Below are 24031 nucleotides of genomic sequence, written 5' to 3'. Positions count from 1 at the left end.
GCCATTGCTGAGCGTATTTCCAGTTCTTGAAAATCAGGCCTAATGAAAATTCCAGGAATACACAAGTCAGATGGGAGCAGGAACAGCTGGTTTTTCTTGTTGTTTCCAGTTCCTTTCCTCACAATTTCCAAAGCACTTCAAACTAAATGCTTTCCATTCTGAAACTTTTTAGTGCATAAACTGCCTTGAAGAGTTGTACCGAATTACAATGTATTTTTAATGTTTAAAATATTAGTACATTAACGAATTAATGTATTTTTATTTTTAGTATATTGGGGATATTTAGTATATTATTTTAGTATATTTTAGTATATTGATTAATTTAATGGAGTAATGTAATTTTACCAAGAAATATGTCTCTCTGGGAAAACACACAAAGGCATACACACACACACACACACACACACATACACACACACACACACACACACACACACACACACATACAGACATTCCACAGTATATGTGCCTGGTTAGCAGTTACCATTTAAGCTAGGTAAGGTACTCCAATACCCTAATATTCCTGATTAATTAACAATACAAAGAACTTACATGGAAAACTGTGTAATATCATTAAATTCAAAATATATCTCCAGATGCTGAGACACTAAATTCTAAATTACCTAAAGCTAGAAGCTTATCTTTTTTACACTAATCTTAGGAAACGATTTTAAGGAAATGTATTTCACTATGTCAAATTAAGTTCAAGTCCATTGTTTTTTAAAAGTTGTAGTATCTACACAGTAAAACTTTAATCACAGCCCCAAAATGGATACAATACAGGACAGACAGTTGAAAACACAGGTGTTCATTTGTATATATAAACAATTCCATATTTAGGAAGCATACCTACAGCTCCATTTAAAGTCTGGAAAATTTTGCATTTGTGATCCAATGTGATGTTAATAGCTTCCTAAAAATGAGAATATAGATACTATTGAAAATGACAAAAAAAACAGCAAACAACTATCATTTTAACAGCTATCATGTTAATATAGCTTATTCTTCAGGGGAATTTAAGATCCTATTTGTAAATTATTCCAGCAATATTCTTCAGAAAGACAGAAAGACTATATAGTTGACTGAATTAAAGGATAAAGGGTATGCCAAAGCATTTAGGCTGCTCTCCTAATATTTCACTTCTCCACATTGTGACTAATTCTGTCAAGTGGATTTTTAGCAGAAGTAAAATAAATCACTTCTAACCTGACGCAGGGAGCCCCAGTGGCACACAAACTGGTAAGGTCTATGATGACTGCTCCATTAGCCAGTGTCCCCAAGTATCTACAATAAGCTGAAACCCTCTGCTGACCTATCATGGACATGTAGCAGGAGATACGAACCTCTGCCAGGGCAAACTTTTGAGGTTGGGTTATTATTGCGGCATAATCCCCTACCTGACTGCTACAACGGGTATGTAATTAATCAACACAATCATAAAGATTAATCTGCTTTACAGACTTTATGATTCTCAATGTACCCGTTTTCCAGCTACATTTCCCTGTCATAATAAAAATCCTAATACCATCTTTGTGTATTATTATAGACTGAATCTTTGTGCCTCATCAAAATTCATATAAAGTGCTAACCCACAATGTATTGGAGGTATTTGGAGACAGGGTCTTTGGTAGAAAATGAGGGTTAAACTGAGGTCATGAGAGCAGGGCCCTCATGACAGAATTAGTACCTATATCAGAAGAGACACCAGCGTGGTTGTGCATTCTCTGTGTATGTGTGTGTGTGTCTCTCATCACCACATGAGGACACAGCAAGGAGGTGGCTACTGTCTACAACCCAGAAAGAGAGCCTTTGCCAGAAACCGACCATGCCGGCGCCCTGATCTAGGGTAAAGGTTATGTCAAAGCACTCCTGCTCTTCTCCTAATATTTCCACTTCCCCGCCATATGACTAATTCTCCGTTCTTCCAGAACTCTGAGAAAATACATTTCTCTTGTTTAAGCCACCCAGTCTAGAGTACTTTGTCATGACAAACCAAGCAAACGAGGACATGTGTTAACCAGATAAAATCTTACGCTTAGAGAGAATCTTAACCAGGATTTATACAACTACAATTATTACAAACTCAGTAGTGAGATTTCAGGGAAACCACCCTGAAGCAGAGACAACTAAGGAAGACCCAAAGTACTTTCACAGTTGAATTACACGAAGGCAGACACGCATTGTGCTACACAGGCTGGCACTCGGGCCAAGAGCAGGCGTCTCCTCCTAGATGAAGGAGAAAGTCCTCAGGCTTGCTATGTCATACACTTAAGAAGGAAAGCAAAAAAAATGGAGACGAAGAAAAACAAACATTTTAAGAATAAAGTTTCTTAAGGATTAAGTGTCTAATGAAAATATTTAGATGAGTGAAATATTTATCTAAGAAACAGAAACAGCTGTAGTTGCAAACTCACTGTAAACTATTCTTCAAAAAACTGGTTTCCAATAACAGCACCCACAAATTATACAAATTCAGGACATTTTAGAAAGGTATCAGTTGCCTATGGTGAATTTCTGAAACATTAACTTACATTATGTAAATATACTAAACATATTCTAAAGTTAGAGAACTTTGGTTTTATTTTTCTTCAAAGTTTCATTTAAATCAATCTCAGGAATATTCTCTCTAGGGCCTACACCAGACAGCTATTGTTCCCTACATTCTTCTCCTTAATAATAGAAATCAGATTTTTTAATAGAACACTTATGCTTGAAACAAAGGACATTTGTATATTATGTGTAGCCACATAAATATGTTCTAGTCAAAGAAAAAATAAGAGGAAAGTTTTTTTCTAGCAAAATTATTTAAATAGAGGTAACATAACTGAGATCAGAACTGAGATGGCCTCTTATTTACCATTCTGTCCATTAACTGCCTATGCCATGGATACAATGGCTGGAGCTCCGGTAAACACCTTAAGTAAGGAGGTTATATTACATACCCTCTTCAGTGGATCAATGTAAATTTTAGTGTAAAAGAGCTGATCATCATCATTATCCTGGAGATTCCACTGCTGAACTATACGGTTGATATATGGAGCATAGCCAATAAATCCTGCAATATAACCGAGGGGGATTAGAGAATTTAGTAATCAAAGACCAAAACTTGTTTTCTATTAATTCCATTCAGCAGTTGCACAGAGTTGTAAATCCATTAGGTCTAATCCTTAAGTTAGAATTTTACAGCTTACCATGGAAGAAATGAGTTATTGAGCATCCTTTGTTTTATACATAAACTATGAGTTTTTACCACCAACTACAAATCAAAGACTCTTAGTGAATAAATACATCCCCAAAATTAATTGACACAACAGAGGGAATAATGTTTTCCAAGGCTCCTCAGGGAAAAAGTTACTGGGAAAAGAACAGAAGAAGACAGATGAACTTTCTTCCTGACCTTCTAAAATGCTCTTTCTTGGATCCTTTGGAGACGATTCACTGTTTCTAAAAAAAAAAGAAAAAAATCTCCACTACAGTGGTTTTAACGTCAGTGCAGAGATGCTAACAAAATCAGAGGAATGTTGGAAATGTCACTGACTGCAAACATCTCAAAGAAATTTTATATCTAGGACATATTGGGAATTTTTCCTTTACTTGAACTGGTCATAATTGTACCTGCTAAACCATTTTCTGGCTAGATTTTTTATGCCACAGTCTGGAGAAAGGAAGTCTAAAATTGGATTGTTCCCCTTGGCCTTCGAACATAAGCATTAAATCTGCCAGTAACAGTTGTCTATAAAAGACACAGACAACAGTATCATTTTTCCCCTGTTTGAATCTTCCTCTGAATTTCAGAAATGCAGCCAAGCTGCTATGTTTCATTGACATACAATACTTTTAAAAAGGGACCAATGTTACTCCTGTGAATTGAAAGGAAACCTAACTTTTTACCCTCAAAATTAAAATTGCTCATAGGAATAAAGGAATGAAAAGAAATAGGTCCAGAAATTTAGTTACTTAGAGAAATCAAGAGAAAATAAAAACATGCTTAAGCCAATCACTGGCCGCTCATTTTTGTTATTTTTATCAAATTAAAAAAATTCCTAGAACACTGAAAAACAGTGAATTTTTAAATTCCTATTATCAATATACTATAATGAAAAATATGTCCAAGTAGTGGCATATGACATTTTCCAAAGGTTTATATTACCCCTTTTCAAAAATTATGCTTCCTTATGCTTTTTATAAATCTACTTCAAAAATGAAAAGAAATTCCATCTATTTTCATAGTATGTGATATATTTTATATACATATATATTTCTATTAAATAACTCTTACCAGACCATTCATGAAATTGTATAATCTTGTATTGAATATATTTAGATTTTCTAGCATCTCTTTAACTATTATTACTATAGAAAACATAGGAATCATATTTTGATGTCCTTATATAATCTCTTTCCCACTTAAAAACACCTTTTCCTTAGTTAAACTTGCACACAAAGGCACTCACTTGAGGGGTTTTTGCTGTTTCCACAGCACTGTGCATCTGTTTGAAATTTATACTCTTGAACACATATATCTCCATCTAGAAGAATGTCACCATCTCGATGAATCATTACATAATTTGTATATGAATTATATCTAGATGTTTTAATATACATATCATGTTTAGAAAAATTAATAAATATAAAATAAAACTCCCAGAGTCCCCCAGCTAACTGGTTTCTAAATTATATAGGACTTAGGATAAGTTAAAATCTAGCCATGTGCTATTGACAGGCTGACGTTTGGCAGTAGAAGCAGCATCAATCCATAATTGAGGATTTAGACAGAGAAGTCAAAAGTGGGCAATAATCTTAGGGAGAGGCTTTGTCAGTACATAAACCGTAAATCTAAGAAGGAAAGATTACTAAGGCAATGAGGTCAAGTGACCAACACGAGGAAACCTAGGTTGTGACTGGTGATAGATAGGTTAGGAGAAAAATAAAATAGTCAAGAAATCCCCCAAACTATCAATTGCAGTTGTATTGAGATGAAGAGAAAAAGTGAGCTGAAACTAGGCAGTACAAACTGGAATTTAAGGCTTCAGAAGTACACTATTTATATGGCCTGACAAAATTCCAAGGTACAACTATGGGAATATATTGCATAAAATATATTGCAGGTAAACAGAGCTGGAATTGAGGCATTCTAGAGAAAGTAAATTACTTGCAAAAGGTTTCATTGCCATAAATGCCTTGAGCAGAGCCTAGAATCCAAAAATGCTGCTATGTCAAGTAGTAGTTACTTGAACTAAACTAAACAGTATCAGTTATGTGTATGTGAATCACCCAAAAAACATTTGTTTTCCCAACATGGCTTGTAACTTTCATCCAACTAATTTCTCTAATATGTCCCCCATCCTATTTGGTTATATCTTCTGGTCATATGTTTATATTAACCTTGGTCTAAGGAAAACATTTTGGAGTCATCATAATGTCCAAAGTCAAGTTTATTTTATTTTTTGAAAGGAAAGGGAAAATGTGATAATTTGTTACTTTAATTCATGGTGGAGTAGCTAATGCAGTACTTTATACTCAGACACTCAAAACTGAACCTTTTTGACTACTGATTTAAAGACAAATCACTCATTTACTCTGATACATTTAAAATATAGACAAAATTAAGTAATGCCTATATTTTATAGCTAAGTGACTGTAGCTTGCACTTTTTCCTAAGTAAGGGAACTTACTAAATCCATTATCCTATAGCCAGAAAACTGTCAGTGAAACTATAATCAGACCAGAATCCATGCTGTTTTTCCTTGAACAACTGAATGTCTTTAGGAGAAATCACTTAAATTTGGGGAACAGAGGTTTTCCCACTTATGTTCTGGAAATAATAACATTTACACTGCTTAGTTTTGTTAGGGGCATCATATGATATGATATATGGAAAATGTTTTGTCTACTAAAATACACCATGGATTCTAAGCTGATATAATTTTTCATAGTAATAAGAAGCTAATGGTTCATGTCTATTTACATATACAAAAAAAAGGTTGTTTCATCAATATTTATAATTTTCTATGACTAGCATTAAACTTCTCTGCCAGTATCTTACCCACCTCCCGAATTCAGGTAGCGTTTCCCAAAGTGCACAATGGGATACTTGTCTGCTAGTCTTTTATCTGGCCACAGAATTCCATCTGCTGCAAAGACCACTTTGTGGTTTGACTTTTGGAACTTTTTTAGAACTTCTTCTGGACCACCAGCAAATATGACATTAAAGCTGTTTAATGAGGGGGGAAAAAGAAGTTTTAAAATACACTTGTCAATTTAGGCACATAAACCAAGATATAGTCATGAATAAAACTGAGAATTTAGAATCCAACATAAGATTAATACCAACTATTTACAGAATACTCCAATTTTCCTTCAATTTAAATTATATGGGTTGTACTAAATTATTAATGTTTACATTACATTGGCAGATGAAGTCCAAATAAAGATGTTTTTTAGTACCAGTCTTAATGCATTTTTTCAATAACTACATATTCACCAAAATCAAACTGCTCAATCAGTGTTCAATGCTCAAAAGTCAATAACTTGGGGCGCCTGAATGGCTCAGCTGGTTAAGCGTCCAACTCTTGATTTTGGCTCAGGTCATGATCTCATGGTTCATGAATTCGAGCCCTGTATTGGGCTCTGTGCTCTGTCTCCTCCTCTCTCTGCCCCTTCCCTGTTCATTTTCTCTCTCAAAATAAAAAAACATAAGCATTTTAAAAAAGTCAATAACTAAATATATAACTTAATAATATAGACATAGTCATTGACAGAAGCTGCCATTATAACTGCCTACTTTGTACCCAATTTAATTTGTACAATTTACAATTTAATTTGTACCCAACCATTATCATTTCTGAAGCTTTCATGATCTTTGAGAAATGTGTTCAACTACTAAAAAATGACCATTATAAATTTATATTTAAATTACTATTTAGCCTGAAATCCTAAAAGTGTTAGACAAGTGCATCTTTCTAAAGCTCAATAAAATTGGAAAAAATTATCCAAAAATTGACACTATAGGGGCACCTGGGTGGCTCAGTTGGTTAAGCATTTGACTTTGGCTCAGTTCATGATCTCACAGTTCACGGGTTCGAGCCCCACATCAGGCTGTGCTGATAGCTCGGAGCTGAGAGCCTGCTTCTGATTCTGTCTCCCCCTCTCTCTCTGCCCATAATGTGCTAACGCTCTATCTCCCCCTCTCTCTCAAAAACAAATAAACATTAAAAATCTTTTTTTAGTTGACACTCTAATGTCAATGGTTTCATTAACTTTTCTGGAGACATTATTGCTCATTGTTGATTCACGGAAATGACTAACCAAATATGAAGTAGAAAAGCCACAACCTGATATGCTTCCACTCTGCAATAAATTCTTTATTCTTGTTACAGCCATAAATTCTTCTGCATCTTTTTTTTTCACATCAGAGTACCTCAGGACCAAAAGCTTCCAAAGATGCTAACTTAATGACCTCATATCCCAGGTAGTAAACAATCAGAACAAACTAATGCTCCTGAATTCAGCAATAAAGGCCAATTCCAGATACACGGCTGTGATATCTGAATGGAGGAGTAAGGATACTATTCTACATGCCTTTCCCAGCCAGACTTGCTCTCAAAGAGCGTGGTAACATGCTAAGACAGTAGTCATGCATCAGGCAACATTTAATAATTTTTTATATGTGAGTTATTTTGTCAACATAAAACACACGACTGTTCATCTCTATAAAAATAAAAACCCTGTGAAGCTTTAAAAATTATTTTAGTGGGGTACCTAGATGGCTCAGTTAAGCAGCCAACTCTTGATTTTGGCTCAAGTCATGATCTCAAAGTTTGTGGCTTCAAGCCCCATGCTGAGCTCTGAGCTGACACTGCAGAGCCTGCTTGGGATTCTCTGTCTCTCCATCTCTCTCTGCCTCTCCCCTGCTTGTGCTCTGTCTCTCTCAAAATAAATAAGTGAACTTTACAAAAATTTACTTTAGCAAGAATAGTGTAAGTTTATACTTGTGGCAGAGGTGCTAACTGACCCCCATATACATTCCCAAGCCTTTATTTTAATAATGGAATGCCCTTGTGTTAACTGGGCACATGGTCATCGTACTAAAGACTTCTCTGAAGCTAGATACGGGCACATGTCTAAGTCTGTCTAGTGGAATGTGAGTGGAACTGATGTGCTTCTGTAATCTCCTTTAAAAGGAAGTTGCTTTCCCTCTGTTCCTTTCCTCTTTTTCCCCTTCATGGTGAACTACACTTTACAAGTAAAAACTACTTGACATACACAATCTTCACCAGATAGTACACTCTGAGTCTTAAACAAAACTAAACACATGTGAATTAAAATGTTAGGAATGTGCAACTACAATTAGTAATTATGCCCAGCCAATTTTTTTTAAAAGAAAAAATAAGGTTGGGATCAGAAAGGTAGACTACTTCTTTTCATTTTATATCATTCTAGATGATTTAAATTTTATGATTTGTTTTTCTTTCAATTACAGAAAATATCATCTCAAAACTTATCTACATATACACCTTCCCATACAGAGCTTTTTCTTTCTTCCAGTATCAATAGGCAAGCTTCTGTTAATACTATTAATAACATAATCATAAGGGGACTCAGAGCATACAATTTGAAGTCTTCTAGTTGGGTTTCTAATTTCAGCTCTGCCATGTGCTGAGTAACCTTAGGCAAGTTACTTAAATTCTTTATGCTTTAGTTTCTTTATGTATAAAAAGGGGGAGGAGGGTAGTACCTAGCTCATCAAGTTATTGAATAAAAAGTTAAGAACAACACATGGTATGTTATACACACTCAATAAAGTTAAAAATTAACATTACTGTTACTAGATGAAAGGGACTATAACAATGGGAGAGGCAGGAGGAAAAGTCACTTTTACGTTTATACCAATCTATAGTTTATAGTGATTTTATTTTTATATACACATATGTGTTAAGATAAATTTTAAATCAGAATAAATGTGTTCTAAGTTGATTTAAAAACTGAATTAATCTGACTGTACAAAATAATATTTATAAAAATGCATCTATTTTTTTTCTTAAGAATAAGAACTTAGTTTCTCAGGATGACCACTTGAGATCTCTGACCACTAAGATAATACTTTCTTACTTTCCAAAGACTACTAGTTGTTGATACATATCAGATTAAACATTAGGAAGGAAGACCAATGTCATGGGTAATTAAGCCATGAGAGGCAAGACAAAAAAATCAAACCTTCTGAGATAGCGACTGCCCTATAAGCTGCAGATGGCTCCCAGCACATTGTTTGGAAATGGAAAAAAGGGCTTATTATGTCAGAGAATCACATGATTGGGAGACTTGGGCCAACTGATTCAGAAATTGTATAGGTAGCATCACATCTTCAGAGGCATAAATGCACATTTGGAAAGTGAATGTTTTCTGTCTTTACAAACCTGAGGAAGACTATAGAATCTACACCATCTATCTGAAACTACTGGCAGAATCCAGTAGCTTGAAAGGGAGTCAGAGCAACTTCTACTTAAACAATTTAGTAGTTTATAAGCAAGCATTACCTTTATAACACAAAATTATTATTTTCAGTTTATATATTTGAGAGAGACAGACACAGCCCACGTGGTGGAGGGGCAGAGAGAGGGAAAGAGAGAGACTCCCAAACAGGTTCCACAATGGTGGCACAGAGCCCAATGTGAAGCTCAAACTTACTAACCATGAGATCACGACTTAAGCTGAAACCAAGAGTTGGACACAACTGATTGAGCCACTCAGGCAGTCCCCAAAAATAATTATTTTAAAGTAAAATGTAAAGGCAAAGATTATGTTCACATAACTGAAGTGAGAATTTAACTCTGAATAAAAATTTAAGGTTGCTAAAACTTTCCCATTTCCTTTTAGTGGCATTGTTATTTCCATGTTTAAGTATTTTAGAACAGTTCTCTGAATTGATTTAAAACTTTCAAACGGCAAGAAAGTTTTTCTACTTAAAATTACTTTGGCCACAACAACCCAAATAATCAAATTTTTAAAAAATGCACAACAGTCATAAAAATAATTCTCATAGGAATTTGGTCCATTTAAAGATGAAGAATAAAATTTTCCATAGTTAACTGTAGTAAATATTCCTGGGTCCTGCAAAAACCATAAGGTCCCACCTTATGTGGTCATATTGAGTTCTCTAACAGACATGTCAGCATTCTATCTCCAACAGGTCATTCAAACTTTTACAAGCGTTTGCCCTTCTGTGTGTGTTCCCTGTTTCTGTGGCACCATCAACCACACAGTCTCCCAAGCTGAAAATCTTTCATCCAGCCTTATCTCGCCCTTTCTATGGCCTCTCTCATCAAATATTTCACCAAATCCTATCGATTCCATCTACTTAATCCATTTAGCATTCAAATCTTCTCCACCCTTTCTAGAAGACACTGGACTTCAAAAGCCAATTCAAAAGCCCCACAAGCCTCCACATTACCTATCTCCTCACTTCTGATAAAGACTGACTGACAAACTCTCCTAAAAATCATTCTGTGCTAGTCCCCAGGCTGGCTGAATAGTTCTCAACTAGGTCTAAAGTAGGACTCTGCAAATATTTGCTATCTAACCTTTTACAGAAAATAATTTTGGCTTCGAGGGCAATATGGTCTCCACTGCAAGGGCTCAATTCTGCCATTGCGGTGCAAAAGCAGCCAGAAACAAGGACCATAACTGTGTTCCAATAAAACTATTTATAAAAATAACCAGTGAGCTGGCCTCTGGTTTACCAGCCCCTGGCCTACAAAGTCTAAAAGAATCAGCATCACAATAACTTTCCATTTAGTAACCTGTTCTGAAACCAAACTGAATTATTTGATCTGTCACCCACGTGTTTTCTCAAGATGTTCTATCTGCTTAGCACATCTTCTCCCAATAGGGTACAAACCATTCCTCTGTGAGGCCCATTTCAAATTTCACCTCCTCTAAAAACTTCTACTTGATTAGCCGAAATGGAAGAGACCGTTTCCTTCCTTTTAACTCCCACAGATCTTTTCCCCTCTCATTTCATGAAACATTTTATTTCTTGTTTTTCACACTGGAACTGCCTATCTTATACTAGACTCCCTGTTCTTCCTTCACATGCCAGATCCACATCGTTATTCATCTATGTATTCCACTAGCCTTGTATTTGGAAGACAGTTAGTAAATATTTGTTGAACAAATAAATGAAAAGTTGAATGAATGAGTCATCCCAAGTCTTAACAAGAAGCAAAAGCTACTGGGTAGCCAGAAAAGAAAGCAACCGAAGTGTTCCCTAATTTTATTTGTTCCTCCCCAATACAACACTTTCTTCATCATCATGGACATGCATGGAAGCCAAAGTTATAAGCACTCAAGCTATTAGTAGCTAAAGTCGAATGACACTGAAGCACACAAGGAGCAACACACCTGATACTTCTGTCTTTAATCATGTCCTCACCTTAAATCCTTAAATACATATCTATATTTTCATAGATAATATTGCAAACCTATGATACAAAATCACTCCCTCTCTCCCCTCGCCCACCAAAAAGTTAAAATATCAACCAGGGATGTCTGGCTGACTCAGTTGGTACAGCTTATGACTCCTGATCTCAGGGTCATGAGTTGGAACTCCACTTTGGGTATGGAGCTTACTTAAGAATAAATTTAAAAAATATATATATTTTTTAAAATGTCCACCCTGTTGAACTTGCAAAATAAATTACAATAAAATCATAGTATAAAATGGTAAATACATTTACTATAGGAATTTTGAAGGAAAGGGTAGGAATTAGCTCTTCTTAAAAAGCAGGTACTATTTTAAAAACTAAATAATTCTGGGTGGATCTTCTTCCAAATGGTATCTACTCTCGTTTCTCGTACAGTATTCCTACTGAGGCTGGGTAGAGGTAGGAGCCAATCAAGACACTGCTTAGCTAGAGAGTCATTTTCTCCAGACTGTTTCCTGAGAGCGGCTAGCGCGGGGCTAACACCTAACAGAGAAGGCAGCCAAGGTAGGGACGCTGGCAAGCGGTCAAAGTAGCTGAAGCTGCCACAGCTGCCTGTGCAGCCACGAGTTATCCCTCTCTTGCTGTTTCTGCGTCAGTCTCCTTCCTGGTAAAATTAGTAGTTAAAAGATGATTAAGTAAAGAAAATTTTCCCTCTCCTTTTAAATAATGGTTAAATTTATCTCTGCAACATTAGAACTTTCAAGTCTGACACATATTTAGTACACAGCAAATATTCACTAAATTAATGAGCAGGGAAAAAGCTTCTATAAATCCCCAACGTTTATTATGCAGCTACAACATGCCAGATACAACATATACAGAGCGATGGATAGAAAACTGTACCCAGGGGGCATTTCTGTCCTACTCAGCCCTTGACCCCTCAACTCTAGTTCCAATCACACAGCCAGCACTGTATTTTGCATATAACAGACACATGTTTACTCAAAAGAACAAACTTCAAGGAGCAGGCAATCTGGTTTGGGAAAAATTTATATATATGTATGTTATATGTTATATATTATAGACACACAGTCAAGCAAATTAATGCATTCAAGAGTATATATCTCAATCAATAGATAATATATACATACATATAAACATCCAATGCTTCTCTTGTATATAATTTATTTCTTCCTCATTCCAACACACCCATTGATATACTCAGTAAAAATTAACAACATGTGAACAATTTGAAAAACAAAAGTCACTCATTTCCTACATAATTTCTAAACATATTTCAGCCTATTCTGGGTAAGCCAGAGACAGTGTCACATTTATGTGACAGCTAATGATTTTAATCTTTCCTTCTAAAAAGGGAAAAAAGAAAAAAGCAATACTCAAACCAAGAACTCTGATGTATTTTGGCTTTCCTTCATACTAATATAATGAAATGTTGTCCATTGCTAATGACTAGGTTCTTTGTGTCCGCACACTTAAATTATCACCACTGCCAGAAAGGAGGAGTCCATCAAATAAATCTGCCGTAGTTGGTTAAAATTATAGCCATCATACTTGAAAAGCTTTGCTTTCAGAAAATTTTTATTCTGTCAACTGTGCAAACTATGTAAGACAATATAAAATGCAAGTATTTTACACATACTGCATATGTATTGACCTATGGAATGTATAAAATATTCATTTCATAGAATAAAATAAGATAGGATCTGGTCATCTATAGAACTAATACACATAAATCATACTTATGACAATAACAATAAAATCATAAAAATAATTTTATAAACAATTAGCAAAATGATCCAATAAAACATAATCTTTGACAATTTTCTAAAAGTAAATGATTCTAAGAAGATTGTGTCAATACGCAAGTTTTTCTGAAAACATATTATTTCTTCCAAATTAGATTTGTTCAGTTTTGTTTGCAGAATTAGCATAATATGAGAATTCTTTGAGTATTCTCAAAGAATCGGGATCTGTGTTTCTCTCTTTGTTTGCAGTGTTAAGTTTAGTGCATAGATCATAGTTTATACTCAATAGAAACTTTTTGTGTGCTAAATACAAAGTGAAAACTCTGTCCACTTATCTTACTTTTTCAGCAAAATAATATTTAACTAGGAACCAAAGAAACAAACATTAGCTTACATCTGAAAGGTCAGCAGCAACGTCATCATTTTCATGGCTTCTGACAATCAAAATTCATTTTTTTAATAATCGCAATCGTTGAGATTTAGAAAATCTGGATGCTTTTTGGCCTTTACAAATCATTTTAGTTTCTCCAAATAAATGAAGAAAATCCAACTTTAAAAGCAGTTTCAAAGCATCCACCATATTTCTCAGATCTTGTAAGATCTGTTTCTTGCTCTTTTGATGCAAGTTTCTTTTACCTAATATTTATTGATACCTTGCTATTTACCCAGACAGTATTTAAATCAGGTACACTGTCTGGAAAAAAGGACAATTACAATTCAACATTCTAGGCACATGGAAGCTGGCAATATACAAGTGGTAAGGCATACTATGTTAACAGAGAAGAATTTGTGACTAAGATTATTCCTGGGTTTTCAGTCAATGTTCTTTATCCTGGATCAATTTCCCAGGCCAGAGGCACCTAGATAAATACCATAATAATGGCTTTACTTTATATTCATTTTAATTCTATATCAGCTTTTGTATTGTAACATTAACTATTATTCCAGTTTTTTCAGTTTAATCTTCTTTACTGCTATCCTTAGTTACCAAGAGCTTATAAACTGCAAAGTCAATTCCTTTATCTTACCTCAAAGTCATAGAGTTAATCATCTTTAAAAAAATACTTTAATGAACCAAGCAGTTTCTATATATCAAAGTCCTTGGGTAGTTATTTTCATAGAGCAAATTTTCATTTTGGTAAGGCCAATAACCACTACTGAATATGTCTTTTAAATATTTCATATATTAGGAGTCTTTCAAAATGTAACCCATCTCAATTCTGATGAATGACATTATATTCAACATCACCAAAAAATAGAAATTTCTGTTCAGTCCAAATTCAAAAACACCACCTTTATTTATAACAACTTTTCTTCTAACGAATATTCTTAAATCTATACAAAAAGAATAAAACAAATAACTAAAGTTTTATTAGACACTAACACCCCAAAATAAAGTCTTCCACCACATGCTTATTCTGGAATCTGGATTTTGGCTGGTTTATATTTTACTATATCTAGTAAAGAATAAGATTGTTGGGAATATTCAATTTGTATCAATCACAATAAAACACTTTTTGTTACTTAATGGCCTACATATTATTTTTTAAAAATACTCTTTACTATATAATAATAATTAGGCCTGATCATCTGTCTTCAATGTGACTGAAGTAAAATAAATACATAATTTACAAGGTAATTCTAAAAGTAATTCAATGTACCTTGTAATAAAATTCAAAGTGCTCAGTTACTCTGATTAAGGTGAATTATAAAATCTTTATGGAATAATTTTTCTCCATAAGAGAATATGCAGCTACCAAGTAACAATATTTGTCCTCAAAATCTTTATGAGCCTATTCCAAAAGAACCCATTCTTATTGCACTCCATCCATTAAAAATCATCAAATTTAGGGGAACCTGGGTGGCTCAGTCAGTTGAGTATTCGACTTCAGCTCTCTCAAGTCATGATCTCACAGCTTGTGAGTTCAAGCCCCACATCAGGCTCTGTGCTGACAGCTCAGAGCCTGGAGATGGCTTCCAATTCTGTGCACCCCTCTCCATCTGTCCCTCTCCTGCTCACCCTCTCTCTCTCAAAGATAAATAAAAACTAAAAAAATTTTAAGTCATCAAATTCATTGCTATTGGAATTATTCATTAGAATTCTATTAAATAAAGTCATCTAATCAAGGAGAGATGGTCAGCTTTATAAACCATCTAAGTTACATTAACACACATATACATACACATCAGCATAAAATAACTTGAAAAAAAGTTTGTGTTACTTTCTCATATGGATAGTTTCAGTTTTCATTTTATGAACCCAAACCCTTGCCAAATATTTGTTTTTATCTAAATATAATAAATCTTACTCTACAGAGTATATTTATAAATATCTACTCTCTAATTTTAAATGATCATCCAAAAGTCAGTTTAGAATACATATTCCCATGGAAGCAGTGTTATAAAATTGTTACCAAGTTAATTCACAAAAGCCAGTCTAAATGAACACAAGAGATTATTTGAAGGTATTAGAAATGTTCTAAAGTTGAGAAGTGATGATAATTGCACAACTCTAAAATGACTAAAAATTATTGAATTTTACACTTAAAAGGAGTATATGTAATGGTATATAATTTATACCTCAAGAAAGCTTTTTTTTGAAAAAGACTATCCAAACTATCCAATCCATTAAGTACACAAGTGTTTGCATTTTTTTTTTTCATACAGTGGTGACCTATGCTTCCATAAAGCAAATCACTGCAGTTGAGTTGTCCTAAGAAAACCACATTAGGGGCACCTGAGTGGTTCAGTTGGTTAACCACCTGACTCTTGATTTCAGCTCAGGTCAGGGTCCCCAGATTATGGGATGGAGCCCTGCTTCAGACTAGGCACTGAGCGTGAAGCCTGCTTAAGATTCTCTCCTTCTCTAATAATAAAAAAAATTAAAATAAAGAAAGCCTCATAGATATAGGGATTTGATTTATAAAAAATTAATAATTCTACTTTTCTGAATTCTACCTTTGACCAGAGGTAAATTTAATTAGGAGATTAGCAATTTTGTTACAGGATGGGTATCCTAGTTCAAGTAATTTATAAATAGGCTTATCCATTTCTCTCAGACCTTAGGTTACGCATAATTTTCAACTGGATTTATCACTCTGTACATGACACTATTTTAAAGGGTGTTGTTTAAACAAGTAAATAAATAAGGGGAGAAAGAAAGCTCTAGAATGGAAGCAATTGCCTATCCTTCTTTACCTCGGTCAGTTTCTCATGATCCCTAGGCTTTTCCAGCAGAACAGACACAGCAGGTAAAGATAGAGAACATGTTAACAATTCTTCTCAGACAGTGGCTTGGCTGAGTTGGGCCTGGATATTTTCAGTTACCTGACTGTTTTCACAGAGGAAACTGTCAGAAATTTTGTCTGTTTGGTTCACTGATATATTCCAAACACTAACAGTGCCTGACACACACTAGCCTTCCATTTAAAATTTTACTGTTGTCTCTTTGTCACGCTGGGTCTTAAAATATCATCTAAATGAATAAATGCAACTGCAAGCAGCTTTCAGATATCTCGAGGTATCCCTTTACTTAAGAAAAACAAACTGGCACCTTATTAAACCAATTTTTCCCAAGGCTAAGTCCTGGACTGGGGTTGGGGGAAGTGGAATGGGACAGGAAGGTATAGGTGGAAGGAAAGAGGTTCTTCCAAAACACAAAAGGAGGCTTAAGAATCTAAAACCATTACTAGCTCATATGTGGTCACTTTTACAAGAAAAATTTGCCCCAAAATGAAAATCAAAATGTACATGTGGCAAGTTCAAGCTGACCAAACTGGCTATTTCAAATCTACCATTTTTAAAAAATTTTTTAAATGTTTATTCATTTTTAAGAGATGGAGAAAGAGTGCATATGGGGGAGAGGCAGAGAGAGAAGACGATAAAGAATCCGAAGCAGGCTCCAGGCTCTGAGCTGTCAGCACAGAGCCTGACACTGGGCTCAAACTTGCAGACCAAGAGATCATGACCTGAGCCGAAGTCAGATGCTTAACCAACTGAACCACCCAGCTGCGCCTCCACCCTATTTTTAAACCAAAACATACTCAATATTTATTCTAACTAGTTATTGTGAGCTTCCTACTCTTTTTCCAAAGGTAAATATATATATAATAATAGATTCTGTATAAAAATTCTCTGTATACAAGCTGACACCAGCTATTCTACATCTCATGTTGTAAGAACAGGTTAGCTACAGGCAGAACTTTGTTTTTTTCATGCAAGATATTAGGGAAATTCTAAGGAAGCAAATATATAGACTATCAAAACTTTTACTGGTTGATGACAGTGGGACTTCATTGTCTATTTTCATTTCAAAATTTATGCCTTTCTTATATGCTAGATCATGTTGTATTTTCTCATTGTTGCTTATGGTAACCCATTAGACTTGATCCATTACATAATTATGTTAGATGACAGGGTTTTTTTTTTTTAATGTTTTTTTATTTATTTCTGAAAGAGAGAGAGACAGCAGAGAGAGAGCGGGGGGTGGGGGGTGGTGGTCAGAGGTCAGAGAGAGAAGGAGATAGAGAATCTAAAGCAGACTCCAGGTTCTGAGCTAGCCGTCAGCATAGAGCCCGAAGCAGGGCTCAAAGCCACAAACTGTGAGATCATGAGCCAAAGTCAGGTACTTAACCAACTGAGCCACCCAGGTGCCCTGATGATAGTTTTATAATTATGAGTAAAATCTACTTTTTAAAATAATTATTCCTTGTGAATAAAATAATTTAATATATAATCTGCAAATATGAATTTCAACTCTTTTTAATGATAATTCAGTGTAGACTTAAAAATCCATAAGTTCTTTCTCTTACCATTCAGTAAATAAAACAACCAAATCCTCTTGACTGGCATAATGTTCCATGACTTCTTTCATTAATCTCACTTTTTGGCCCCCTCCAATACTATTAATTCCAGTACCACCTCTCCACTCTTCTCCTTGACCAAGGACCTATGAATGAAATCAACAATTCATCACTGAGCAAAACTCAAGTTATAGCAGTATCACAGAACTCATTAGCAACGTGTACCATATTACATAGTATCCAGTCTTCAAACATTTTACTAAATCACTAAATCATGATGCTACCAAGAAAAACACTTGATGCTTAGTTTAGGTCATGATTCTTCAGTGTTAACCATCCCCTAAAATGTCATTCCCAATTTTACCATTTCAAGAGTAGACTCTAATCCAAGGAGGTCAAGGGGGTGAGGAGCACAGAAAATATTTCTCCTGTCTTATTTCTACTTGTTCAGACTAAAATTAAAAAGAAAATTCAGAAACTTTCTGTAAAGCTTTTCAGTCTGGCAGGAAATTTGCATGAGGAACAGCAAAAGCCAAGCCCAGAAGGGTTTTGGGCAGGGTCCTTAAGTGATTTTCCTAATCACTGAACCAAATCAGTTGTTAAGGAAACACAGAGGGCATCAAGTCAGATGTCACCTTCATTCTAAATTTTAAACTTACTTTACCCTCAGAAGCTTAATAACAACTCATCATGCAAGGAAGTGCCTAAGCACAGTTAATCGAAGCTACACTTGTAGCCTCAGCCCGTCTGCCTCAGCCCCAGCAGCTGTGTCATAGTGGAAGTACACGGTGACACACCAGCTGTGAGGGAGCGGCAAGTGTATGCCCCCCCTCTGCCACACACACACCTTGGATTTTAATTTCATCACAACAAAGTCTGATGTTCCCAAGATAATGATGTTACTGGGAGATTTGTGAAATTAAGGGAGAGTGAAATTAAACACAAAAGGTAAAATAAATTTAGAAAATATTTTTTTATATTAAAATAGGCAATAGACCAAATAAACTTTACTTTTTATTTTTTTAGAGTTTACTTTTTAATTTATTATCTTATTTATTTTCGCCATAAGTATACTCTTTTATCTCTATTCCCTATTTCCCCCGACTCCCCCCCCCCCACTTGCCCTCAGGTAACCATAAGTTTGTTCTCTATGCTTAAGAGTCTAATTCTTGGTTTATCTTTCTCTCTTTTTTATTTTCCCTTTGCTTATTTGTTTTGTTTCTTAAATTCTACATATGAGTAAGATCGTATGGTATTTGTCTTTCTCCAACTGACTTATTTCTCTTAGCATTATATTCTCTAGTTCTATCTATGCTGTTGCCAATGGCAAGATTTCATTCTTCTTTATGGATGAATAATATTCCATTACATATAACCACTACTACATCTTATTTATCCATTTATCTGTCAATGGACACTGGGCTGTTTGGCTACTGTAAATAATGCTGCTATAAACACAGAAGAGCATGTATCCCCTTGAATTAGTGGTTTTGTATTTTGAGGGTAAATACCCAGTAGTGCAATTACTGGGTCATAAAGCAGTTCCATTTTTAATTTTTGAGGAACCTCCATACTGGTTTTCACAGTGGCTACACCAATTTACATTCCAAGTTTACATTATAGTTTACCATGTAAGAGGTTTCCTTTTTCTCCACATCATCCCCAACACTTAATGTTTCTTATGTTTTTGAATTTAGCCATTCTGACTGGTGTCAGGTGGTATCTCACTGTGGTTTTGATTTGCAAAATTCTGCAAAATTTGCAAAAAAAAAAAAACTTTCATGATTAGTGATGTTGAGCATCTTTAAACGTGTCTGTTGGTCATCTTATGTCTTCTTTGGGGAAATGTCTGTTCATGACTTCTGTCCATTTTTTAATTACATTATCTGTTTTTGGGGTATTAAGCTGTATCACTTCTTCATATTTTGGATACTAACCCTTTATCAGATATATCATTTGCAAACATATTCTCCTATTCAGTAGGTTGCCTTTTAGTTTTGTTGTTTGTTAGAAAAAAACATTATTAGCTCCAATATCAATAAACATTGAACCAATATAAACCTGGCTGGCAAAGCCCACCGGGCTGCCAGCCTCAGATTTCTAGTTATCACTTCATCACTACACTACCTCTATTGCAGATTGGGGATAATTGCTAACAAGAAAACTCAAAACTGATGTGTATCTGGATTCATACTGGGGCTAGTCTAGGAGAAGTATTGGTCTAATAGAACTATTAGTTTTTACCCTAAAAACTGGCCTCCTCTGGCCCGTGATTTGTTACACTTCCATTCCAAAACCCTCTGGACTTCTCCAATACTGCACTAATACCAGGCCCAGCCACATCCAAGAGCCCAGTCTGTGCCATGCACTCTGCTAAGCTCTATTCTCTATTTTCTTTCCACTCAGTCAGTATGTCAAACTTTAGTGTGTATCAGAATCATGTAGAGGGGCTGTTAAAACACAGACTCCAGATTTTGTGACTCAGTAGATCTGAAGTCAGGTCTGAGAATCTCCTTTCTAACAATTTCCCAGATGATGCTGATGCTGGTTGTCTGGGGTTCATGCTTTGAGAACTATTGCATTTCATAATGGGAAAACAGCAAGAATCACTCAAATGGGCTGGGGTCCAAGATTTAACATTTTATAGCTATACACCCTGGGGCAAGTTTTCCTCATCCATAAACAAAGTAATATCTAACATACATGGTTTGAATGGCACACCATATATAAAGTTCCAAACAGTGCCTCATGCATAAGGAACATCCCACACCCTCCCAGCACAAAGTCTAACAATCTTTCCTTTTGGGATTTCAGCATTATTCAGCATTATTTTACCCTGATTTCTTTGTTATTCCAGAATGCCTCCTATTAGTACATATTACTATATTTCTCCTCCATCCCTAACAAATGTCTAACATACTTCTCATTTATCCTGCATTAAGTATCTGGTTATTAACACTAGATCTCTTTCCCAGCAGAGTTTAGCTTCTTCAATAGCTGTTACATATTAACATTCATACCTAGTCTCCTAGGGGTTATGTAAGTAAATACTACCTTATTTCTATATTACATACTAGAATAGCTCAATTTTTCCTAGGCAAAACAATCTTTCCTTCTTTTTTTTTTAAGTTGTTTTTTGTTTCTTTGGTTGTTTTTTGTTTGTTTGTTTCTTTGTGTGTGTGTTGGTTTTTGTTTTTTTTATAAATGTCTTCAGTTTGTCGGTCTGTTTGTTTTCCTACCTGGGATACCTCCCCATCAGCCTCTTATTTGTGGAAAAGACCTGGCTGACAGAGCCTCATTCCTATAAAAAAATAAATAAGTAAATAAAAAAGGCAGGCCTTTCACAGCTCAGTTTACTAGTTCTACCAAATTTCCCAGGTTTCCTCTGATCATTTATCAATAAGATATTCCCCTGGAGATCACTCTTCTAAAAAAAACTTTTATGCTTTTATAATGTTCTCAAATTCCTCTAAAACAAACAACAGGAAAGGCAACTCTCAATAATGGAACAGAAAAGGGTCCCCTTCACAGACATGTCTCTACTTCTCTGTAAACAAACATACTATGACAGACATACCCATTATAGAAAAAAAAAATTCTTCCCAGTAATGAAAAAAATTACTATTAAATCTGTTAAGCTGTTCTTGTACTTCACCCCTCAAAAGAAACATAAATATAACATAAACATATTTTCTGTTGTTTTATAGAACATGTTGATAAAAAGCATTAGCAAATATGAAGAAACCATTGTCTAAGTGGCAGAGTATTAATAAGGCCAAAATGTATCCTTAAAACAATCAATTATATATACAAATTCAGTAATTATGTAACCAAATTTCAATTTCCTTGTGTGGACTGTAGATTGTGGTGGTAGGACTATTGGTATTTTTATGAAAAACGTACTTCAGTCACATATTCTAACATGTTCGTGAATTAAAAGATATACTGTACCTTCACAGTATAATTGAAGTATTTGGCTGACTGCATAAATCGATGGAATCCATCACTTTCTTTTGTTGCTACAGTTATGACTAATAATTTATCTGTAAAGACAGAAGGGACTAACATAAGATGGTTTACCAAGAGATTAAATGCTCCCACTTCACAACCCACTACAGTGATTAATCATCAAACCTACCCACCTACCTCTTATTCATTTTTGTGATGAAAAGTCTTAGTAGCCACAAAAACATATATTTGGCATTCAGTGCTTTGTTGTTTATTTAACAAATAAAGGAAACAAAATCAGTGCTGCCCTAGTAAATACACAGCTTTTAGGCACCATTCTATAATGGAGAATGATTTTCAATCCAACACAAAACCACTCATTAGTAGAAGGAGACAGATTTAAGGAATCATTCAAAAGATCCATAATAGCTATTAAGGAAAATGTTTATCAGGAAAAAGCATGTAGAAAATTGTATAAAAAACAAAGTACATTAGCAAATATCAAAAGTGCTGGGACATTTCTTTTAAACGGAGGACATAGGAGGACCCATGGACTAAGAAAGCAAAAGTCAACATCTTTATATCATTCTATGCACTGAGCTGTACCGTTTGATTGTTACTCGCCTGTTTCCAATAACACAAAATTCACAAGGTGTTAACTGTCTGCTAAGCAATAGGCAATTATTGGAAATAGCATTAATCCATTACAGAATTCAATTAGAAACAATTTCATATAAAACAAAGTAATTTTCCATCAAATTTTAAAAATAAGTAAAGCAATAAAATATAAATAGGTGCAATACACATGAAGAAATAATAAATTCAAACATTCACTTGTCAACTAAAGAAAGGAAAATGTTTCCATAAAGATAAATATCAATGTTCTTAGATTTTTTTCTTGAAAAAGGTATTTCTCACATAATTTTCACCACTATGAGAAATAAATATTCAAGGAAAAATAAGTTATTTTCATAAAGTTGTTTGGCCCCAAGTAAATATATTTTAAGAGTACTTTTTCAATTAACTATTCTTTTTTTTTTAAAGAACCACATTGTCTTTTTTTCAGACAGAGAGAGCAAGCACTTGTGCAAGCACACACACATACACACGCACATGCATGACCTGGCAAGGAGCAGAGGGGAATGGAGAATCTGAAGTGGGCTCCATGATGACAGCACGGAGTCTGATGCGGGGCTCCAATTCACAAACCAAGAGATCATGACCTGAGCCGAAATCAAGAGTCAAACACCTAACTAACTGACTGAACCACCCAGGTACCTAATTAACTATTATTTTTTTTAATACACAAAATTTAATTTGTGAAGTTTCAAACAGGGGTTATCTGATTAAGAAAATTTGACATGTTACCATTCACAATAAATTTTAAAATGGAGACTACCAGATTTTATAAGAGTAAAAATGAGTACTTAAAGTCTCTTTTCCCTGTAATAAAATTACTGTATTTAAAGATAGCTTTCTTACCTTAAACTTTTATACATAAATCGTAAGAATTATCTACATGTTTAGATTTTAGTTAGATGAATTTTTACACTTATCATTTTCAGTATAAAATTAACAGCAAGGATTTCATCATCCTTAATAGGAAAAGTAATGTTGGCCAGACCACTCAGTAGACAGAAATGTTACCTAATCCAATGACTCAGAAGGCAAAGTTAAAAATAGGTAGTCTATGTCTGGCAATCTTATGCCAAATAAGGACTCCTGTTGTTTCATTATTGTTGCTAATTACAAAAAAACAAATAGTGAATTAGTAACTTTGTTAAAAAAATTCATGATTAATAGCATTACATATAACTTTCTGTTTCCTCTTGTCTGCTATTCAGGATAACTACTGTGATAAGAAATAAATCTTATTTGTTATATTATATATTATTATAAATAAGATTTATTTCTTATTAGCTCAGCTCAAGAGTCTAACTTGTTCACCATTTATGACATTTTCTTGTCAAAAATGTTAACCTAAATTTGACATAAACTTAGATTTCATAATTGACCTATAGAATCAGCGGCAAAGGGGAAAAAGAATGGAAGGGAAATTGATACAGTATATTAACAGAATTAAGAGATAATT

At 34.5% G+C, this 24031-nt stretch overlaps 1 protein-coding gene across 2 annotated transcripts in view; it reads right to left on the bottom strand.

Annotated features, from left to right (window-relative positions):
- PLOD2 (procollagen-lysine,2-oxoglutarate 5-dioxygenase 2) overlaps nt 1-24031 on the bottom strand; it is a 97410-nt gene that overhangs the window by 32344 nt on the left and 41035 nt on the right. For both annotated transcript variants that reach the window (XM_039216491.1, XM_039216490.1), the window contains exons 2-6: nt 21943-22034; nt 18001-18137; nt 6051-6214; nt 2943-3055; nt 850-913 (exon numbers count right to left, since the gene is read on the bottom strand). In XM_039216491.1, the coding sequence (XP_039072422.1) occupies nt 850-913; nt 2943-3055; nt 6051-6214; nt 18001-18137; nt 21943-22034 (570 nt within the window). The remainder of the gene's footprint in view (nt 1-849; nt 914-2942; nt 3056-6050; nt 6215-18000; nt 18138-21942; nt 22035-24031) is intronic.

This window comes from Hyaena hyaena, unplaced genomic scaffold, assembly GCF_003009895.1.
Source record: "Hyaena hyaena isolate Hyena2069 unplaced genomic scaffold, ASM300989v1 scaffold_636, whole genome shotgun sequence".
In the NCBI taxonomy this organism is placed as follows: Eukaryota; Metazoa; Chordata; class Mammalia; order Carnivora; family Hyaenidae; genus Hyaena; species Hyaena hyaena.
The sequence above is the reverse complement of the archived record's forward strand: the minus strand, read 5'-3'. Positions and strand labels throughout refer to the sequence as shown.